This window comes from Microtus ochrogaster, linkage group LG2 (genome assembly GCF_000317375.1).
Source record: "Microtus ochrogaster isolate Prairie Vole_2 linkage group LG2, MicOch1.0, whole genome shotgun sequence".
In the NCBI taxonomy this organism is placed as follows: Eukaryota; Metazoa; Chordata; class Mammalia; order Rodentia; family Cricetidae; genus Microtus; species Microtus ochrogaster.
The window spans coordinates 32,722,584-32,739,374 of record NC_022028.1 but is presented as its reverse complement, the minus strand read 5'-3'; the positions used below and the strand labels follow the sequence as shown (position 1 = coordinate 32,739,374).

Sequence of the window (16,791 nt, the reverse complement as noted above, 5' to 3'; positions counted from 1 at the left end):
GAACAGAGGAAACACTCCCCCCTTGAGCCATGGAATAATGCTGAGGTGCTGGGAGTCCAGTTGCTCATCTGCCCATATGGAAATGAAGGTCCAGAAGAAAGAGAGGGCTTAGGTTGCCAAGGATCACCTTTGACACTTCTAATAATCTTCCCAGGGGCCCATGTCCACTTAAGATTGAGATGGGGGAGAATCGGTAGAATTCTGAAACTCAAAATCTGGTAGCACTGCCATCCTAGTATTCAGGAGGCAGAGGCAGGAGGATCTCTGTGAGCTCAAGGCCAGCCTGGTCTACAAAGTGAGTTCTAGCAGAACTGAGGCTACACAGAGAAACCCTGTCTCAAGAAATAAAATTTTAAAAAAGAAAAAGAAAAATCTGGTACCATATGCTCTGACAACTCCAAGAAAGACCCGCGCTGTGCCTGGTGTAGTCTGTGTGTGGATAACTCTGTTGGGGACAGAAGTCCATGCTACGTCATGCACTACAAGAATATGTCAGAAATTAGGTTACACATAATTAACCACACAATGGCCTCCCAGGGGCGCTCTGGGGTGATAAAACTCACACATCCACACGGACCCAGAGAATCCTGGAGCCAGAAGAGACTGCAGAGGTGATGAGGTGCGGAGAACCAGGGAACTGAGGTCACTTTCCAGGGTCACAAAGCTAGTGGCCGCTGGGTGGAAGATATCCTACCGCTCTTTCCCTACACACATTTGACCTCTTACCTGGACAGTACCAGGTCCTTCCCAACTCTGTCACTCTAAAGGGACAGAGTCCAGAAAACAGAAAAGCCAAGTTAGGGCATTGTCAGTGCCTTCTGTCAGGGATGGGTGCTAGCCAGGACTGGGGGGAGGCGGTATTCCCGCCAACCGCAGATCCGACTTTCTCTGCAGTGAGGGTCGCTAGCCATGCCCTTGGAATGCACGTCACAACTGAAGGGACAGCTCAACAGGGTATGAAACAACAGCCTCATGAAAAGTAAAATCACAAAAGTGGCCTGGACAAGGACGCTCATCTCACCCCCCTGCAAAGGTGTGCGGAAAGGTGACCGAGAGGTTTCAATGATGTCCTGAGTTGTTCACATGATTAGTCATGCCCTACCGGACTGCAGGGGAGAAAATGAAAAGCTGGCCTGTGGGCACCAAGGTCGAGTAGAAGAGGAGGTGCTGCTTCAGCCCTGGGAAGGCTCGCTACACGGGAGGAGCCTTTCTTGCATGCGTCCTTTTTTTTTTTTTTGAACATCTTCCAGACACTCTCCGGCAGCTCTACTACTCACTTTTCAACATGATTTGGGACAAGGTGTGGGGAAGGACGGTGTTTAGGAGCGCCAACAAAGGAAAGAGGAAGGAGCAGGGCAGCATCTTAGCCACAAGAGCCGCTGGTACCTCTGTGTGACACCGTTGGTTCTGCTCCCTAACAGTACGTGCTACCAAGGACAGCTGCAGTTTGGTTTTCTGAATCCCAAGTGCCATCATCTCAGATGACTGCCTCAATGGGTCCCTTGCTTAAACTGGTTCAGCCTAACTAAGTTGTAAGTTTTATTACATTGTCCAGTATTGTGTTTAGCTTCATTGAAAATTCTATCACATCTTATCTAAAAATGGCAAGAGTTGTTTTTTTGAAAATATATTTGTTTTTATTTATGTGCATTGGTGTTTTGCCTGCATATATGCCTATGTGAGGGTGTCAGATCTTGGAGTTACAGACAGTTGTGAGCTGCCATGTGGGTTCTGGGAATTGAACCCAGGTCCTCTGGAAGAACAGTTAATGCTCTTAACCACTGAGGAATCTCTCCAGCCCCTGTTTTTTTGTGTATACACACACACACACACACACACACACACACACACACACACACACATTATAGATGTGTTGCCGGTCTCTGTTCTCTAGCTGCTGGGCTCCACGAACTGCCTGCCTTAGCCTTCCGAGTCCCGGAACTAAGGGCATATTCTACCACCACGCCTGGCTTCAGACAAGCGTGTCTAAGAGCACCATTAGGCAGTCAAGGTTTTCAGCTGACACACTAGAGGACAGACACACTACAGGACAGTCCTGATCTAGACGGGGGCAGCATGTACAATATTAAGATGGAGAAATATCTTATGTGTGAACCCACATGAAGCACGATGAAGCATTTGGAGGAGGTGGGTGTATTTTGTATGTGAACTCAAAACGAGTGCCAAGGCAGATTGCTTTCAATTTGTGCACATGGGAGAGCGAGTGATGTAGGGTGGGATAGAGGGGTCAGTGTGAATGAAGTATGGGAAGCAGCAAGGGTGCGAAGGCCTAACTCGAGAGCTGGCGCATATGGTGCGGGGCGGGGGCAAACCCTGGGATGGATTTCATTAGAGGCCGGTCAAGTACTCCTTGTAAGGGTACCTAACACACCAGCTCTTGTCTCAAGGCCATACTCCCTCAACCTCCAGCACACACTGAGACAGGGTCTTGCCAGCCTATCCTCAAATTCCTGGATCCTCCTGCCTCAGCCTTCTGAGTTCTGCAATCAGAGGTGTGAGCCACTATGCCTGGTCAGAAAGTGATTTCTGATTAGGGAATACATTCACCTACTTCAAAGTTCAAATGGTGAAGAGTGGGGTCTGGCTCTCAGCTGTGTGCAGTAGTGTCCTCAGTACCGAGGCAGCCAGCAGCACCTCAGACACATGCACATGAAAGGTTTCCTCTTCCCCCTTTTCCATGAAGCGGCAACACAGCAAATAGTGCTGTGCTCAGCTATCCAGCACCTTGACTGAGACAGAATTCCCTCCCAGAATGCAAACAGCATCCTATAACAGCTGTAGAGTGCGTATTCCATGGGAAAGACGGCTGTGATTTGCTGAACGTGTTCCTCCTTTATTCTACCCTCAATCTGCAGAAGGCTCCTTCTTTATATAACAATATCCTTGTTGGACTCCGCCTCTTGCTTCAGTGATGTCTAACACTCAAGACTGAACTGGCTGTAGGTAGGTTAAAATTCATCAGGTTGACACGGCCTGACAGACTCTGCTCACCTTCATAGGCTGCTAATGACAGAAAATCTTGAAGTTGTCAAGAAGCAGTGTGTCAGGATCTAATTTTCAAGTATGTGCATGTGTGTGTATGCGTGTGTGTGTGTGTGTGTGTGTGCGTGCATATGTTCTGAGGCCAGAGGCACCAGATCCCTTTGGAGCTGTGGGCAGTAGTGAGTCCCTTAATATGGGTACTGGGATTCAAACCCAGGTTCCCCGCAAGATCTCTAGGTACTTCTCGTTACTGAGCTATTCTCCAGCTCCTAAAACTTTATTCTCTCTCTCTTTCTCCCCCCTCCCTCTCTGTGTGTGTGTGTGCAGAGGTTGAAGGAGAAATTGTGGGAATTGCTTCTCTCTTCCACCACATGGGACCTAGGGCTTAGCAGCAAGTGAGCCATCTTGTTGGCCCATACTTCTTGTTGCCATTCTTTCCTGGTCTGCTCCTCAGCGGGATATAATGTCAGCTGACTTTGTCCTCACCTCCTTGATGTTGGCAGTTTGCCTTCCCCTCTCCCTCTCTCCCCCTCTCCCTCTCTCCCCCTCTCCCATCAGCAGTCACGAGTTCCTAAGGCATCACCCCTCCTAGGGGTGTTTCTCATTTTACAAAGCCATCATATATGTGCAGTGATGTAGTCACGGCAGAATCAATCTTTAGAATGCTAAGTGACTTGAAAATTGGGAAGATTAACCAGGTCTTTGTATGAGAAATGCCTCATAAAGCAAACATTTGTTTTGGGTTTGAGCTTCCTTCCCCACGCTGTAATCTTACTTTAAGAATTGATGACTTTGCCGTAGACGAATGGAATCCTGGCCAGCACTCCTTTTCACATCACGGTGTTTTTACAAGATGAAAACATGAGCCGGAGTGCAGGGCTGCCTTCCACACACTGCAGGATTCCACACATCAGCAGAAGCTCTCTGGGCAGGCTTTGTAATCCCTTCCCCACTCATGTCTGTGACATTCCTACCTCCATGCTCTGCCTAGGTTGTCTGAGAGATCCTTGCTTTGAATTTTCTTCTCTTTCTTTTGTCACATAAAAGTGTTAAACCTCTTTTCTTTTTTTAATTAAAAATATTATTATTTATTATTATTATATGTTTTATTATTATTTTATGGGTGTTTTGCCTGCATATGTGTACACCATGTGCTTGCCTAAGAAGGCCAGAAGAGGGCATCAGATCCCTTGCAACTGGAGTTATAGATGGCTGTCAGAGACCACAGAGGTGCCGGGAATCCTGGTCCTCTGGGAGAGGAGCCAGTCAGTGCTCCTAAGGGCTAAGCCACTTCTCCACCAGAGGCTGCTTTCTAACATCCCCGGTCCTTGGGGTGCCGCGCGCTGACAAGAACACCACGGTGAAGTTCCGAGCCAACCTCAGTTTTCTGCTCCTTTTAGCCACTCTAGCTGGGAGCTGGGCAAGTCAGTTTCCTTCTGAGTTAATGATTTTATTGTAGGGCAAGGGCAATAGAGAGGGAGTTTAAATAAAATTATCTCTAAACTCCCTCCCAGTACTAAAACTTTATGACTTCCGTGTTATTTTTTTTTAATGATGAAATAGCTCCAGCTGGTTACAATGTCCATATCTTTAGAAGCCTTTAAATTAAAAACTCGGGGCTGGAGAGATGACTCAGCAGCTAGGAGTGCGCACTGCTCTTCCAGAGGACCCAAGTTCACTTTTCAGGGATCCGATGCCCTCTCCTGACCTGACTCACACACACATATGTTGCTCCTCCACCCCCACATAATTTTTGAAAAAGTCTTAAAAAGAGGATAAAACTAGAAATGGGGATTTCTGGAATCACTGGCTGATGTGGCCCAAACAGGCCCATCCTGTTTAGTGTGGGCAGGAATATGAATATTGAATATGGCACAGCACTCCTGCAGATGGGTTACTTTACACGGCTATGGCGATGGTGATGGTGTGGCCAGTGTCATCTATGGGAGTCTCCCTAGCAACCTGAGAAGAAGGGGATGCTGTCAGAGGGTGCAGGGCTAGATTGCCTGTGGAGAATCAGCAGCCAGCAGGAAAAGGGGGATTCGCTCCCACAAGGGAAATGAGCTGAATTTTGCCAACAGCTGAAAACCTGGATTATAGGCCCTGCTAAGATCTGAGGAGAGAAACTGGGGAGGTGGCTCAGAGTACTGACTGTTCTTCCAGAAGATCCAGGACCCAGGTTCGAATCCCAGCACTCACATGGTAGATGAGAGCAGTCTGTAACTTGAGTTCTAGGGACTCCACAGCCTCTTTTGGCCTCTGCAGGCATCAGGCATGCATGTGGTACACAGATATACATGTAGGATATATGTGCAAGCAAAACACTCAAACCACATAAAATAAAAATAAATATAAAAACAAACCAGAACCACACAAACAAGATCTGAGCAGGGACTCCAGAAGGCTGCATGGAGGCTCCCGACAGCCTCACTCACCATCTCTCAGCAGCAGAGCTGGCCCTCCTTTATTACACAGCAGCGGCAGGAAGCAGGAGAGCAGAGGTGGGAGTGGTGTTTACGACAGGGAATGGCCCAGGCTCCAGCACCACACTTTGTACCTAGTTGCCCTCAATTTTCAGGTATGTGTTACCCCTTCCTGCAGCCACAGCTCTAAGCTGCACAAACAAGATCTGGTGGAGGCCCTGGCCAAGGTCTGATTAAATTTTAAATTTTCTCACAAGGAGAGGGCATAAATATTTAAAATAAATAAATAAACAAACAAACAAATAAATAAATAAATAAATAAACAAACAAATTTTCTCACAAGGAAATAAAAGCTGACACCTTTTCTTTTGGGAATCCAACAGCTTTTCACTGATTTTCAATTTATCCAATAAATTAATAATAAATAATAAATTATTAATAAATTAATAAATTAGTCCATTTGCACATGGATTTGAATGTAAGGCTGGGCCATGACATGACGGTTGGCCATCATTGCCATCCTCACTAGATTTACACTCTCGTAGGAGACACGACTCTGGGTGTGTCTGTAAGAAGCTTCTAGAGAGGCTTAGCTGCAGATAGAAGACCTATTCTGAACATGAGAGGCACCATCCAATAGGCTGGGACAGAATAAAAGTCAAAAAGGAGGGGCTGGAGACATGGCTCAGTGGTTAAGAACACTGACTGCTCTTCCAGAGGACCCAGGTTCAATTCCCAGTAACCACCTGGCAGCTCACAACTGTCTGTAAGTACACCTCTAGGGGACCCGACACCCTTCATAGGCAAAACACCAATGCACAAAAAAGTAACAAATATTTAAAGAAAAAAATAAGTCAAAAGCAAGCTGAGCACCAGCGTTCATCTCCTCCTGCTTACCCCTCCTGCTGCCACAGCCAGAGCTCCTCTGCAATGGACTGTACCCTCTCAAACTGTGAGTTACAAACAAACAAACGACACCCTCAATGTGCCCTTCTTTCTTTATGTTGTTTTGTCAGGGATTCTGCCACAACAAGGAAAATGGAGCCAATTTCCCTGTGCCGCGTTCAGGACTCCCTGCTCCCCCCCCACTCCCTGTGCCGTGTTCAGGACTCCCTGCTCTCCCCTTCCCTCCCTGTGCCGCGTTCAGGACTCCCTGCTCTCCCCTTCCCTCCCTGTGCCGCGTTCAGGACTCTCTGGTCTCCCCTTCCCTCCCTGTGCCGCGTTCAGGACTCCCTGCTCTCCCCTCCCTGACTGCAGACATAACTGGAGCAGCTATTTTACGCAGCTGTCCCCTCGACACCCTGCCATGATGAACCACACCTGTGAACTGTGATTTGACATAAACCTTTGTTCCAGATGCTTTTGTCGGTGCGATGCATTCTGTCACCAGGAACAGTAGGGACATATCTTAGGACAGTCTGCCATCTCTTGCAGGGGCTGCCCATGGCGAGGATAAATTCTCTCACTTCTTACTGTTTGTTCTAACTGAACATCTAGTGTGTGCAAGGAATTGTCTAGGCCTTGAGCAGGACATAAAGAGGCAGAAAACACGGTTCATGTTTAGATAGTGATGAAACTGAGAAAAAGTTTCAGTTCTTTATAATTAAGAATTTAGAACATCTAAGTTAGTAAGAGTGTAAAAAGTTAACTATGGTGTCCTGGAGAGATGACTCAGTGGTTAAGAGCACTTGCTGCTCTTCTGGAGTAATTGGGTTTGGTTCCTAGCACCCAAGAGCTGGAGGCTACTGTGGAGCGTGGCTCCAAAGGGTGTTCTGGGCTGTGCACCAGCAGAGATTCTCAGGCTCTACCCGAATCTTGGAATATACAGAGAGGGAAGACGATGGCCAGGAGACCATGTAGACTTTGGGATTAAGGAGATGTGAATTTAAATCTTGACTCTACCAGTGCTTAGCTTGGCAGCCAGGAGCAAGAAACTCCCTCTTCTATTCCTGTACCCATCAAATGGGGACAATGCCACCTACACAGTCTAGGTTTTAAGGATTAGAGAAAGAATGTATACAAAGCACTTAACGTTATGGCTGTTGTGGAAGCTGCTTTGCAGTGACAGCTGCTCTGGGGCTCCTGACGTGCGGCAGTGTCAGAGGCGACGAAAGGGCAGCACCTCAGAACGCTTAGACGGCAATAGAGGCACCAGTGTGTCTGTTTAATGCTCTGTTCAGAATGTGAGGCCTGCTTTGAGCTAGAAACTGTCTACCCCACCAGTAACTTCAGACTCCCCCTACAAATCAGTAGGACCTAAATGGCAGAAGATTGAGGCGTTTACTCTAAATGTTAGATTTAGAGAATCTGAAGCCACAGGGGCTCTTAGAGGTTATCCTTGTGATTTGAGTCACTTCTGAGACAAAAGAAACTAGAATCGTTTGATGGTGAGAACAGTGCTTCAAAGGTCACCTTGGGGCTGCCAAGAACATCTGGCCTGAGCTATGCCACAGACTTAATATTTATTCTCTTATCCTACAGAGTGATGAGGAAAAGCTTGGGGTGGTGGTGGTACACACCTTTAATCCCAGCACTAAGGAGGCAGAGGCAGATGGATCTCTGAGATTTCCAGGCTAGCCTGGTCTACACAGAATTCTAGGGCTATGCAGTGAGGCCCTGTCCCAAAATAGGAAGAAGAAATGAGAGCCTTCAGTTAAAGTAGCTATGCGCGAAAGTCTGAGTAAGAAAGCAGCAGACATTACTTGTGATTATTCTCACGTATTACAGTTCAGAGGACACGAGGGACATGCTGGACGCACACAATTACCAAATCTAATACCCCGAGGCGCCTTTTGCCAGGGCCCCTGGACCTGGACCTTTCACTCTGCTGGCAGAAACAGATATGCTTTGAGATGGAGAGGCAATAGCTCATTCTTGAGCTCCGGCTAGAGCAGAACTATATCATCGCAGGAGGGCACTGGGGAGGGGTTGTGCTCAACTTCCCATTACTTCTCCAGCAGATTACTTACATAATTTAGACAGCCAGTCAGAGGTAATGCATTTGATTTTATGTGCATGAATGAGCAACAGAGCTGGCTGTTCGTCAATGCTAAATGAGAGATGACCTACAGTGGAAATTCAGTCTTTACTGGAGGCCATGTCTTCAGGAGGTCAGGATTCACCAGGGACACTGCATTCTTAGCTGAATTTTATCCGAGTGGTTACCACATGGTCCACACAAACCTAAATCAAACCAAACCAAACCAAACCAAACAACCCCACCTCAATGAAACTTCCAATATTATCCCTGGGTCATATTCTCTGATGACATATCTATCCGTCTGTACTTGCTGCCTGTCTGGACCTCTTGAACTATCCAGTGGAGCATTAATCTCCAAGGTACTAAAGGTATTTTGGAGCAAATCAAGTCTGGCAACTGCATCCCTCCTTTGGGGATTAGTAACGGACATTAGCATATTAAAAGCTAGCAGGAACAGTGCTTTAGGGGAGAAATCCTGTGCCACGCTGGCATTTTCCAACTTATTTAGATTATGGAGCACTTTTCTCTGCAAACCTAGGGAGGACTCATTACCATATCGATCACACCGCTGCTTGGGGAAACTCTGCTCAACTCTGCTTCGGGGTTGATTTGTGAGCTCTAAACTATCCAGGGCCTCGGAAAGATGCCAGTGTCTGAAGGTCTTAACCTTTCCAGAAAAAAAGGAGACAGCTGAGACCTAGAGCATCTGAGATGAGAAGAGGCAGGACAGAGGGTCGGCTGCTTCGGCCCTGCTCTGCTTCTGTGCCCACAGCGGTGTCGGGGTTCCACCCTAAGTCTCATTAGCACTTCCCATGCTAACTAGACTGCCCGTATACTCATCTTGCCTCCACTCCTGAGAGCTTCGTTAGGATAGAACCCCATGGCCAGGACAGCAGCTGTGTTGCTGGCTAAATAAACACACGAGCAGCATCACACTGTGCTCACGTTATCAACTTTGGAACAGGACCTTTAGCAAACGCACAAGGTGACAGTTCTGTGTGCATTCGTCCTCTGACACCCTGTGAGTTAGTGTCTTTATCCTTACTTTAAAACCACAGAACGAGTCAATGCCACCCAGCCTGTACATGGTAGCAGCCAAGACAAGCTGGGGCAGGGTGACATGAGTGCCTGTGTTCTTTAGATAGAGTCAGGGTCTCCTGAAGCCCAGGCTGGTTTCACACTATGTAACCAGAGTTGGCCTTGAGATTCCCATCCTAAACACTGGGATAACACTCAGGGTTAGCAGGTGGTGCTGGGGACCAAACCCTCAGCTTTGTGCATGGTAGGCAAAAACTTCACCAACTGAGCCACTTCCCAGCCTAAAGCCTGTGTTCTTTTTTTTTTTTTTATGGTTTTTCAAGACAGGATTTCTCTATGGTTTTGGAGCCTGTCCTGGAACTAGCTCTTGTAGACCAGGCTGGTCTCGAACTCACAGAAATCTGCCTGCCTCTGCCTCCCGAGTGCTGGGATTAAAGGCGTGCGCCACCACCACTCGGCTAAAGCCTGTGTTCTTAATCACTGGACCATGCGTCCTTTCTTCCGGGGTTCATCTCAGTACTAAAATTTACACAGTTTTGTGGCGAGAGGAGGAAAGACCTGGAATTGCTGTAGATAGAACTTAGTCTATCTCAGGTGTTGCTCTAGGCATAGAGAATACACAGGAAGTCATAAGAATTTAGTCTGAATGGCAGACAGTCTACACAGCAATGTGCAAACCTCCACACAAACTCAGTGAGAGATGCTATAAGAAAGAATAGGACGGCCGGGCAGTGGTGGCGCACGCCTTTACTCCCAATGCTTGGGAGGCAGAGGCAGGCGGATCTCAGTGAGTCTGAGGCCAGCCAGGTCTACAGAGCGAGTTCCAGGGCAGCCAGGGCTGTTACACACAGAAACCTTGTCTGGAAAGAACTGAAACCAGGATGCTGTGACACAAGGCGTTGCAGCTAGCTGAGAATGTACGTGGTCAGTGCAGCTGTGGTTGAGAACCTTGAGATAACGATAGCCTGGATTACTAGCTGGGCTCTGAGACCTCATAAGACCAAGTAGGTGAAGACATTTAGGGATGTAGAGGGGAAGACCACATAGAGATAGGACAGACATGGTCGCTAAGCACCCACAGGTCAAGGAACATGCCCATAGCCACCAGAAGCTGAAGAGGCAAGGAAGGATGCTCTTTGAGGGCCTTTGGAGGGAGCACGGCCCTGTTGGCATCTTCATTTCACGCCCCATGACTTTAACACTCAACTGTGAGAGAATAAATTTCTGTTGCTTTAAATCAAGTTTGTGGTAATTTTCTGTAGCAGTCCTGGGAGACACAGGCATGCGGTTCATTCTGCTACTTGGCATGAAGCTAGGCCGTACCCCCTTGATATCTATCAATGTACACTCAGGGGATCCAACGTAAAACATATAAACCAAACCAAGACGTCAAAGTAAATGACCCAGCACCACAGGCCTTGAAGCTAAATGTATTTCTGCGTGTCAGGCAAGGCTCTGTAATCTGTACTCCGCCTCTGGGTGTAAGCGTGTGAGTGCACAGAGGCCCGCCATCTTACTCTGTAAACGGCCCAAAGTCATTTGAAAGAAACTCCCCTACCACCTTTTTAATCACTAGGTTGCATTTCTCTTCGTTACCACTACCCTGAATCATTTTATTTTGTACACCCTATAATTTTAACACAGATAGTGATTCATCCCATATAGTTTTCTTTAAGTGGTTCTGTTGGCTTTAGTTGAGGAGGAAAAAAAAAACCCCAGAAGCGCTTATTAATTCTATTTTTGTAACTTCTGACTTTAAATCTCATGTTTTTGGATTTGCACATGGTATCTAATCCTGCCGTGTGAGCTGGCAACACAGCCAAAGCTGTGTTTGGGAAGGAGGATTTGGTAATACCTCCCCAAGACATCCGCATCATGGTTCCCCACAAAGAGCCTACAGAAATGAGAGGAGGCATTATTTTAAGCAAACAAATGCTATTTTAAAGAACTATATAGATAGATTAAAATAAAAGCACCCGAATTGGAAAGGTAGAAAAGTGAAAGGAGTTCTGGCTGCAAGCAGAGCCGTCTCGTTTGTTTTTCTAGCCTTACTGACGTACAGCTGACAGAGTGACATATGACATATGACAACATGACGTTACAGACGCCATGACTCTGCCTCAGAGGAGAGAGGTTCTGAGGTGCTCTCTGCTTGGCTTCACGCCTGTTTCCAGATGTCACAGTGATAGTCTGCCCTGTCTGCTGCACCATCCAATGCACATGCCGAGCTTGGCGTCTCTGGGTGAAGTGTAAGGCTCATTTAAAGCCGACACAAGAGAATAAACCACCTGGTGGTGTTAGCGCACGCCTTTAATCCCAGCACCTGGGAGACAGAGGCAGGCAGGTCTCTGAGTTTGAGGCCAGTCTGGTCTATAGAGGGAGTTTCAGGACAGCCAGAGATATACGGAGAAACCCTGTCTCAAAAAACCAAAACCAAAATCAAACATATAAACAAACAAAAAGAGGAAACTGAAGGGCAATGCTGAGAAAAGCTGACATTTTAAGGGGAGCCACTCACCTAACGGATACAGATTAATGCTTATAGCTTCAAGAAAGAAACTTCCAGGCTTCTTACCTTTATCGAGAGATGCTCCGGCCATGTGGTAAAAGCTTAACGCAGTGTCCACGTCATTAATGTTCTTCAGGAAAGTGAAGAAGTTCTCTACCTCCTGGAAAGTCAGGCCCTGGAAGAGGAGCGGCAGCAAGATAAGGCAGAGCCCCCCACAAAGAGCAAAGTCAGAGAAACCAGCAGGAACACACTCCCCCAACTTAGAGATGCTGGGTCACTCAGTCAAGGGACGGCAACTGTGTACACCACAGGACAAAGTCTAGAGCAGTGCTTCTCCTCCTTCCTAAGGCTGTGACCCTGTCATACAGTTCCTCATGTGCTGGTGGCCCCCAACCATAACATTATTTAGTTGCTATTTCATAACTATAATTTTGCTACTATTATGAATTGTAAGGTAAATACCTGATAAACAGGATATTTGAGATGTGGATTGCTGGGGCTTCAGGTTTCCATCCCTGAACTGCAGAGCCCAGGAGCACAGTAATGAGAAAGCTGGAATACAGCTCACCTCCAGCTCGTCCCTAGCGCTCTCCAAGCAGGGCCAAGTGAGTCTATCTTAGCACATCAGAGAGCTAGAACTGGATGTAGGGTTGTGTCATGTGACTTTCTGTAACCTTTCTCTTTGGAGAATCAGAGAATTTAAAAGATGTTTTACTGCACAGTATGACGACGCTAAGGGTGCATAAAATACGAACACTCAAACTTAAGAAGCAGTTATTAAATAGCACCCACAGGATCTCGTTTGGGCCCAGTAGTAGCATCCTATTAGATTCCTCCCCCACTGGGCTAACTACAACACGAGGAATTGTATTAAAGGTCACAGCATTCGGGAGGCTGAGAGCCACTGCCTTGGTCTATTTTTGAACTTTATAAGTAGAATTAAGCAGCATGCATTTTGCTATGTATGACTTCTCCTTAAGGTCTGCCCCATGTTTTTGTTTATTACTGCTTATTTTTATTGTATAAAGTAAAGTATTATATCATATAAATATATCACATCTGTTTTTCTTTTTAAAAGGATCCCTATGTTGCCGGGCGGTGGTGGCGCATGTCTTTAACCCAGCACAAGGGAGGCAGAGGCAGGTGGATCTCTGTGAGTTTGAGTCCAGCCTGGACTACAGAGCGAGTTCCAGGACAGGCTCCAAAGCTACACAGTGAAACCCTGTCTTGAAAAACCAGGAAAAAAAGAGGGTCCCTATACATCTGTAATTTATTAGGGTGTGTTTGTGTTTGAGAGGGGGCTGTCCCGAGGTCAAAGGACAACCTTGTGGAGCCAGTTCTCTCCTTCCACCTTTGCAAGGGTTCCTGGGATCAAGCTGAGGTCACCAGGTCGTGGGTGCCTTCACCCATGGAGCCATCTCGCTGCTCACAAACTATTTTCCTGTTTCAACAATGGGTAATTTTCAGTTTTGAAGAGTTATGAACAAAGCACACGTATATTCCCACATCCAGTCAGGCACTCATGCAGTCCCTACCTTGATGGACCAAGGGGCATCATTTTTGCAGACCCTAATTTTGGGTCATTTCTTTGGCCTTGATGTGGGCTTCCCAGAGTTGGGGCTGACCCCTGAGATGGATGCTACAGTATGCTGGTGGACAGAGGCAGGTGCCTAGCACCCACCTTGTAGACGAGGGTGCCACGGGAGGAGAAGCACAGGCTCTACAGTATCACTGTATCTGCACTTGCTATGCATGGTACCACTTCCTCCATCCCTCAAAAGACCATGCAAAGATGGAGGCAACACAAGTGTCCCCTGAGAGATGGACCAGTAGACGAAACGAACCCAGGCCTGCCTCACCTTCCTTCTCCAGGTCATGGCGGTACAAGTCTGCGGTTTCTACATTCTAGAAACTGAGGCAGGAGAGTTTTGAGTATGATATTTGCCTGGGCTACATGGTAAGACCTTATTTTGAAGAAAAAATAACAACAAAATAATAAAGGATGTGGAGGAAGGATTTTTTTTTGTTTAATTACACTTATATGAGACACTTGGGCTAGGCAAAATTATAGACAGAATGCAGGCTGGTGGTTACCACAGGGAACAGGGAGTTACTGTGTAAAGAGTTTCAGTTTGGGAAGGTGAACACAGTTCCGGAGATAGTGCGGATGGTTGCCCAATAATGGCAATGCACTTGAAAGCCCCGAATCACACAATTAAAAATGTTTAACGTGGCAGCTTCTGTGTGTATTGGGACACATACACAAAATGCACTAAGGCTTTATAGCTTTGCAGAAATGAAGAGAGGATTCGGTGAGGAAGAGCAGATAGCGTTCTTCCTCCTCTTCCTTTTCAGAGCAGCTTTCTAGGGCAGCAGAGATGGCTCAGCAGGGCAGAGCACCGGCTGCTCCTGCAGAGGACCCAGGTCCAGTTCTCAGCACCCACACAGTGACTCACAACTGCTTGTGACTCTGCTCCAGGGGACCTGGTGCCCTTTCTGTCCTCCTCAGACAGCAGGCACGCACGCGGTGCATGAACTTAACATACTCATCCATATAATATTCAACACAAAAATACTCATTCACATAAAATAAAAATAAATAATATCTTAAGATACAATTTTAAGCAGGGCATAGTGGCACATGCCTTTAATCTCAGCACTTGGAAGCCTCTGAGGCAAGTGGATCTTTGTGAGTTCCAGACCAGCCAGGGATACATAGTGAGACCCAGTCTCTGAAAACAAACAAACATGAAAACAGCACCACCACCTCCAGTTACTGTGTGTTTGTGCATGCATGTGGGCATGTACCATGGTGTGTGCGGAGGCTGGAGAGAGCTTCCAGGAGTTGGCGCTCTCTCCTTCCATCTTACTGAAGCTGGCCTACTTCACTCTCTCACTTCTGCTGCTCCACGCATTTCAGCACAGCTGCCCCGAGAGCCTCAATTCTCTGTCTCCACCTCCCACCGCCACATCCAAGTGCTGGGATTACAGATCCGTGCTGTCACACTTGGCTTTCTCTGCCTGGGTTCCTGGGATTGAACTCAGGCCGTGATGCTTCTGTGGCAAGTACTTATAGCTGCGAGCCATTTTGCCAGGCCTCAATTTCTATTCTTTTTTTGTTGAACTGAGAAGAGAACACAGGGATTCGTGCATGCTAGACAAGATCTACCACTGAGCTGCACCCTCAGTCTCAGGCTGACCTAAAACTCCTAAAACAGAGAGGACGCTGTAGAGAAATATTTTCTACTTTGATAAAGAATTGCTAATGTTTGCTAATGAATTGTTTTGGTGAACCTGAAATACTACAGCTCAAGACTTCTCATGCGGGGCTTACTGGAGGACGGAGGGAGAGAGTGAGGACAGAGGGAGGGACGGAGGGAGGACAACCTGCACCGAGTGCCTATTCATCAAGATTCAGACAAACAGTGGGGCACAAATCACCTGATGACACCATTAAATCTAATATATAATGCTCGTTATTATACAGATGCAATAAAAAATATTTATTGAGCGCTTACTTGCTATCCAGCACTCTGCCAAGAACAGCAGGAGAAATAAAACTACACTGGACATAGGCCTTGATGTTATAGAGCTCATGATTTACACAGGCCTCCTTGAGGAAAAAGGCAAGACCAACCACAAAACTCTTATTTCCCAGTAATTGCTACACACACACACACACACACACACACACGGCCATGAGCTTTGTGGATGTACAGTAGAAGCTAAGGGCTATGCTTACTGTGAGCTGAGCTGTTCAAACAGGAAGACTAAAGCTCACGTATAATCTATTGGCCGTGAAAGGAAGTGGTGTCAGCAGCAGCCAGGAGGGAGCATCCTCCCCTGAGCTTGAAGTCAGTAGAGTTTTCTTGACAATCTACAGGGAAGTAGAACATCTAGAAACTATTATTGTTCTGTAAACTAGCTAATTAGTGACCTCAGGGAAGATGGACTTACATAAAAGTGAGGCTACTCAAAAAAAGATGGTAAGATTAGCAGTAGCTTGCGGAAGCAGAGGCAATTTTCTAGGCACTGAAACTATGCATTCGACACCAGGGAGCTGTTAACAAGGTGAACTGTCTTTTCAAAGTAAAAGGGATCCACAAGAAGTTTAGAAGAAAACAGTGGGTATTTTTCTGGCTGAGTGAGGGAAGAGTTCTTACGTAACACAGCAAAGTAGAATCTAAACCCCAAACCCCTGAATCAGAGCTCATCAAAACCGAGAGAAAATTATAAATGAGAGGATGAAAGAAAATATTTGAGAATCACTTTTTTTTTTTTTTTTTGGTTTTTCGAGACAGGGTTTCTCTGTGGTTTTGGAGCCTGTCCTGGAACTAGCCCTTGTAGACCAGGCTGGTCTCGAACTCACAGAGATCCACCTGACTCTGCCTCCCAAGTGCTGGGATTAAAGGTGTGCGCCACCACCGCCCGGCTGAGAATCACTTTTTTTTTATATAAAGAACTTGTATAAAGAACTCTTACGACACAATAGAGAGAATCTAGTAGCTTGGTTTAAGGAAAGACTTGGTAGCGAGATGTAGCTCAGAGGCATAGCACTTGGCCTACACACAAGCCCTGGGCTTGACCTCAGCACCATAAACAAACAACAAATGTCAAGAAACATTGTATTAAACAAGATATGAGGGCTGGAGAGATGGCTCAGTGGTTAAGAGCACTGCTTGCTCTTCCAAAGGTCCTGAGTTCAATTCCCAGCAACCACATGGTGGCTCACTACCACCTATGAAGGGATTTAGTGCCCTCTTCTGGCCTGCAGGCATAGATGCAGGATACTAACAATACTGTATACATAATAAATAAATAAATCTTAAAAAAAAAAA

At 46.6% G+C, this 16,791-nt stretch overlaps 1 protein-coding gene across 5 annotated transcripts in view; it reads right to left on the bottom strand.

Moving 5' to 3' along the window:
- Positions 1-16,791, bottom strand: part of Micu1 (mitochondrial calcium uptake 1) — a 146,570-nt gene that overhangs the window by 6,351 nt on the left and 123,428 nt on the right. For all 5 annotated transcript variants that reach the window (XM_026785536.1, XM_026785538.1, XM_013351229.2 and 2 more), the window contains one exon: positions 12,020-12,128. In XM_026785536.1, the coding sequence (XP_026641337.1) occupies positions 12,020-12,128 (109 nt within the window). The remainder of the gene's footprint in view (positions 1-12,019; positions 12,129-16,791) is intronic.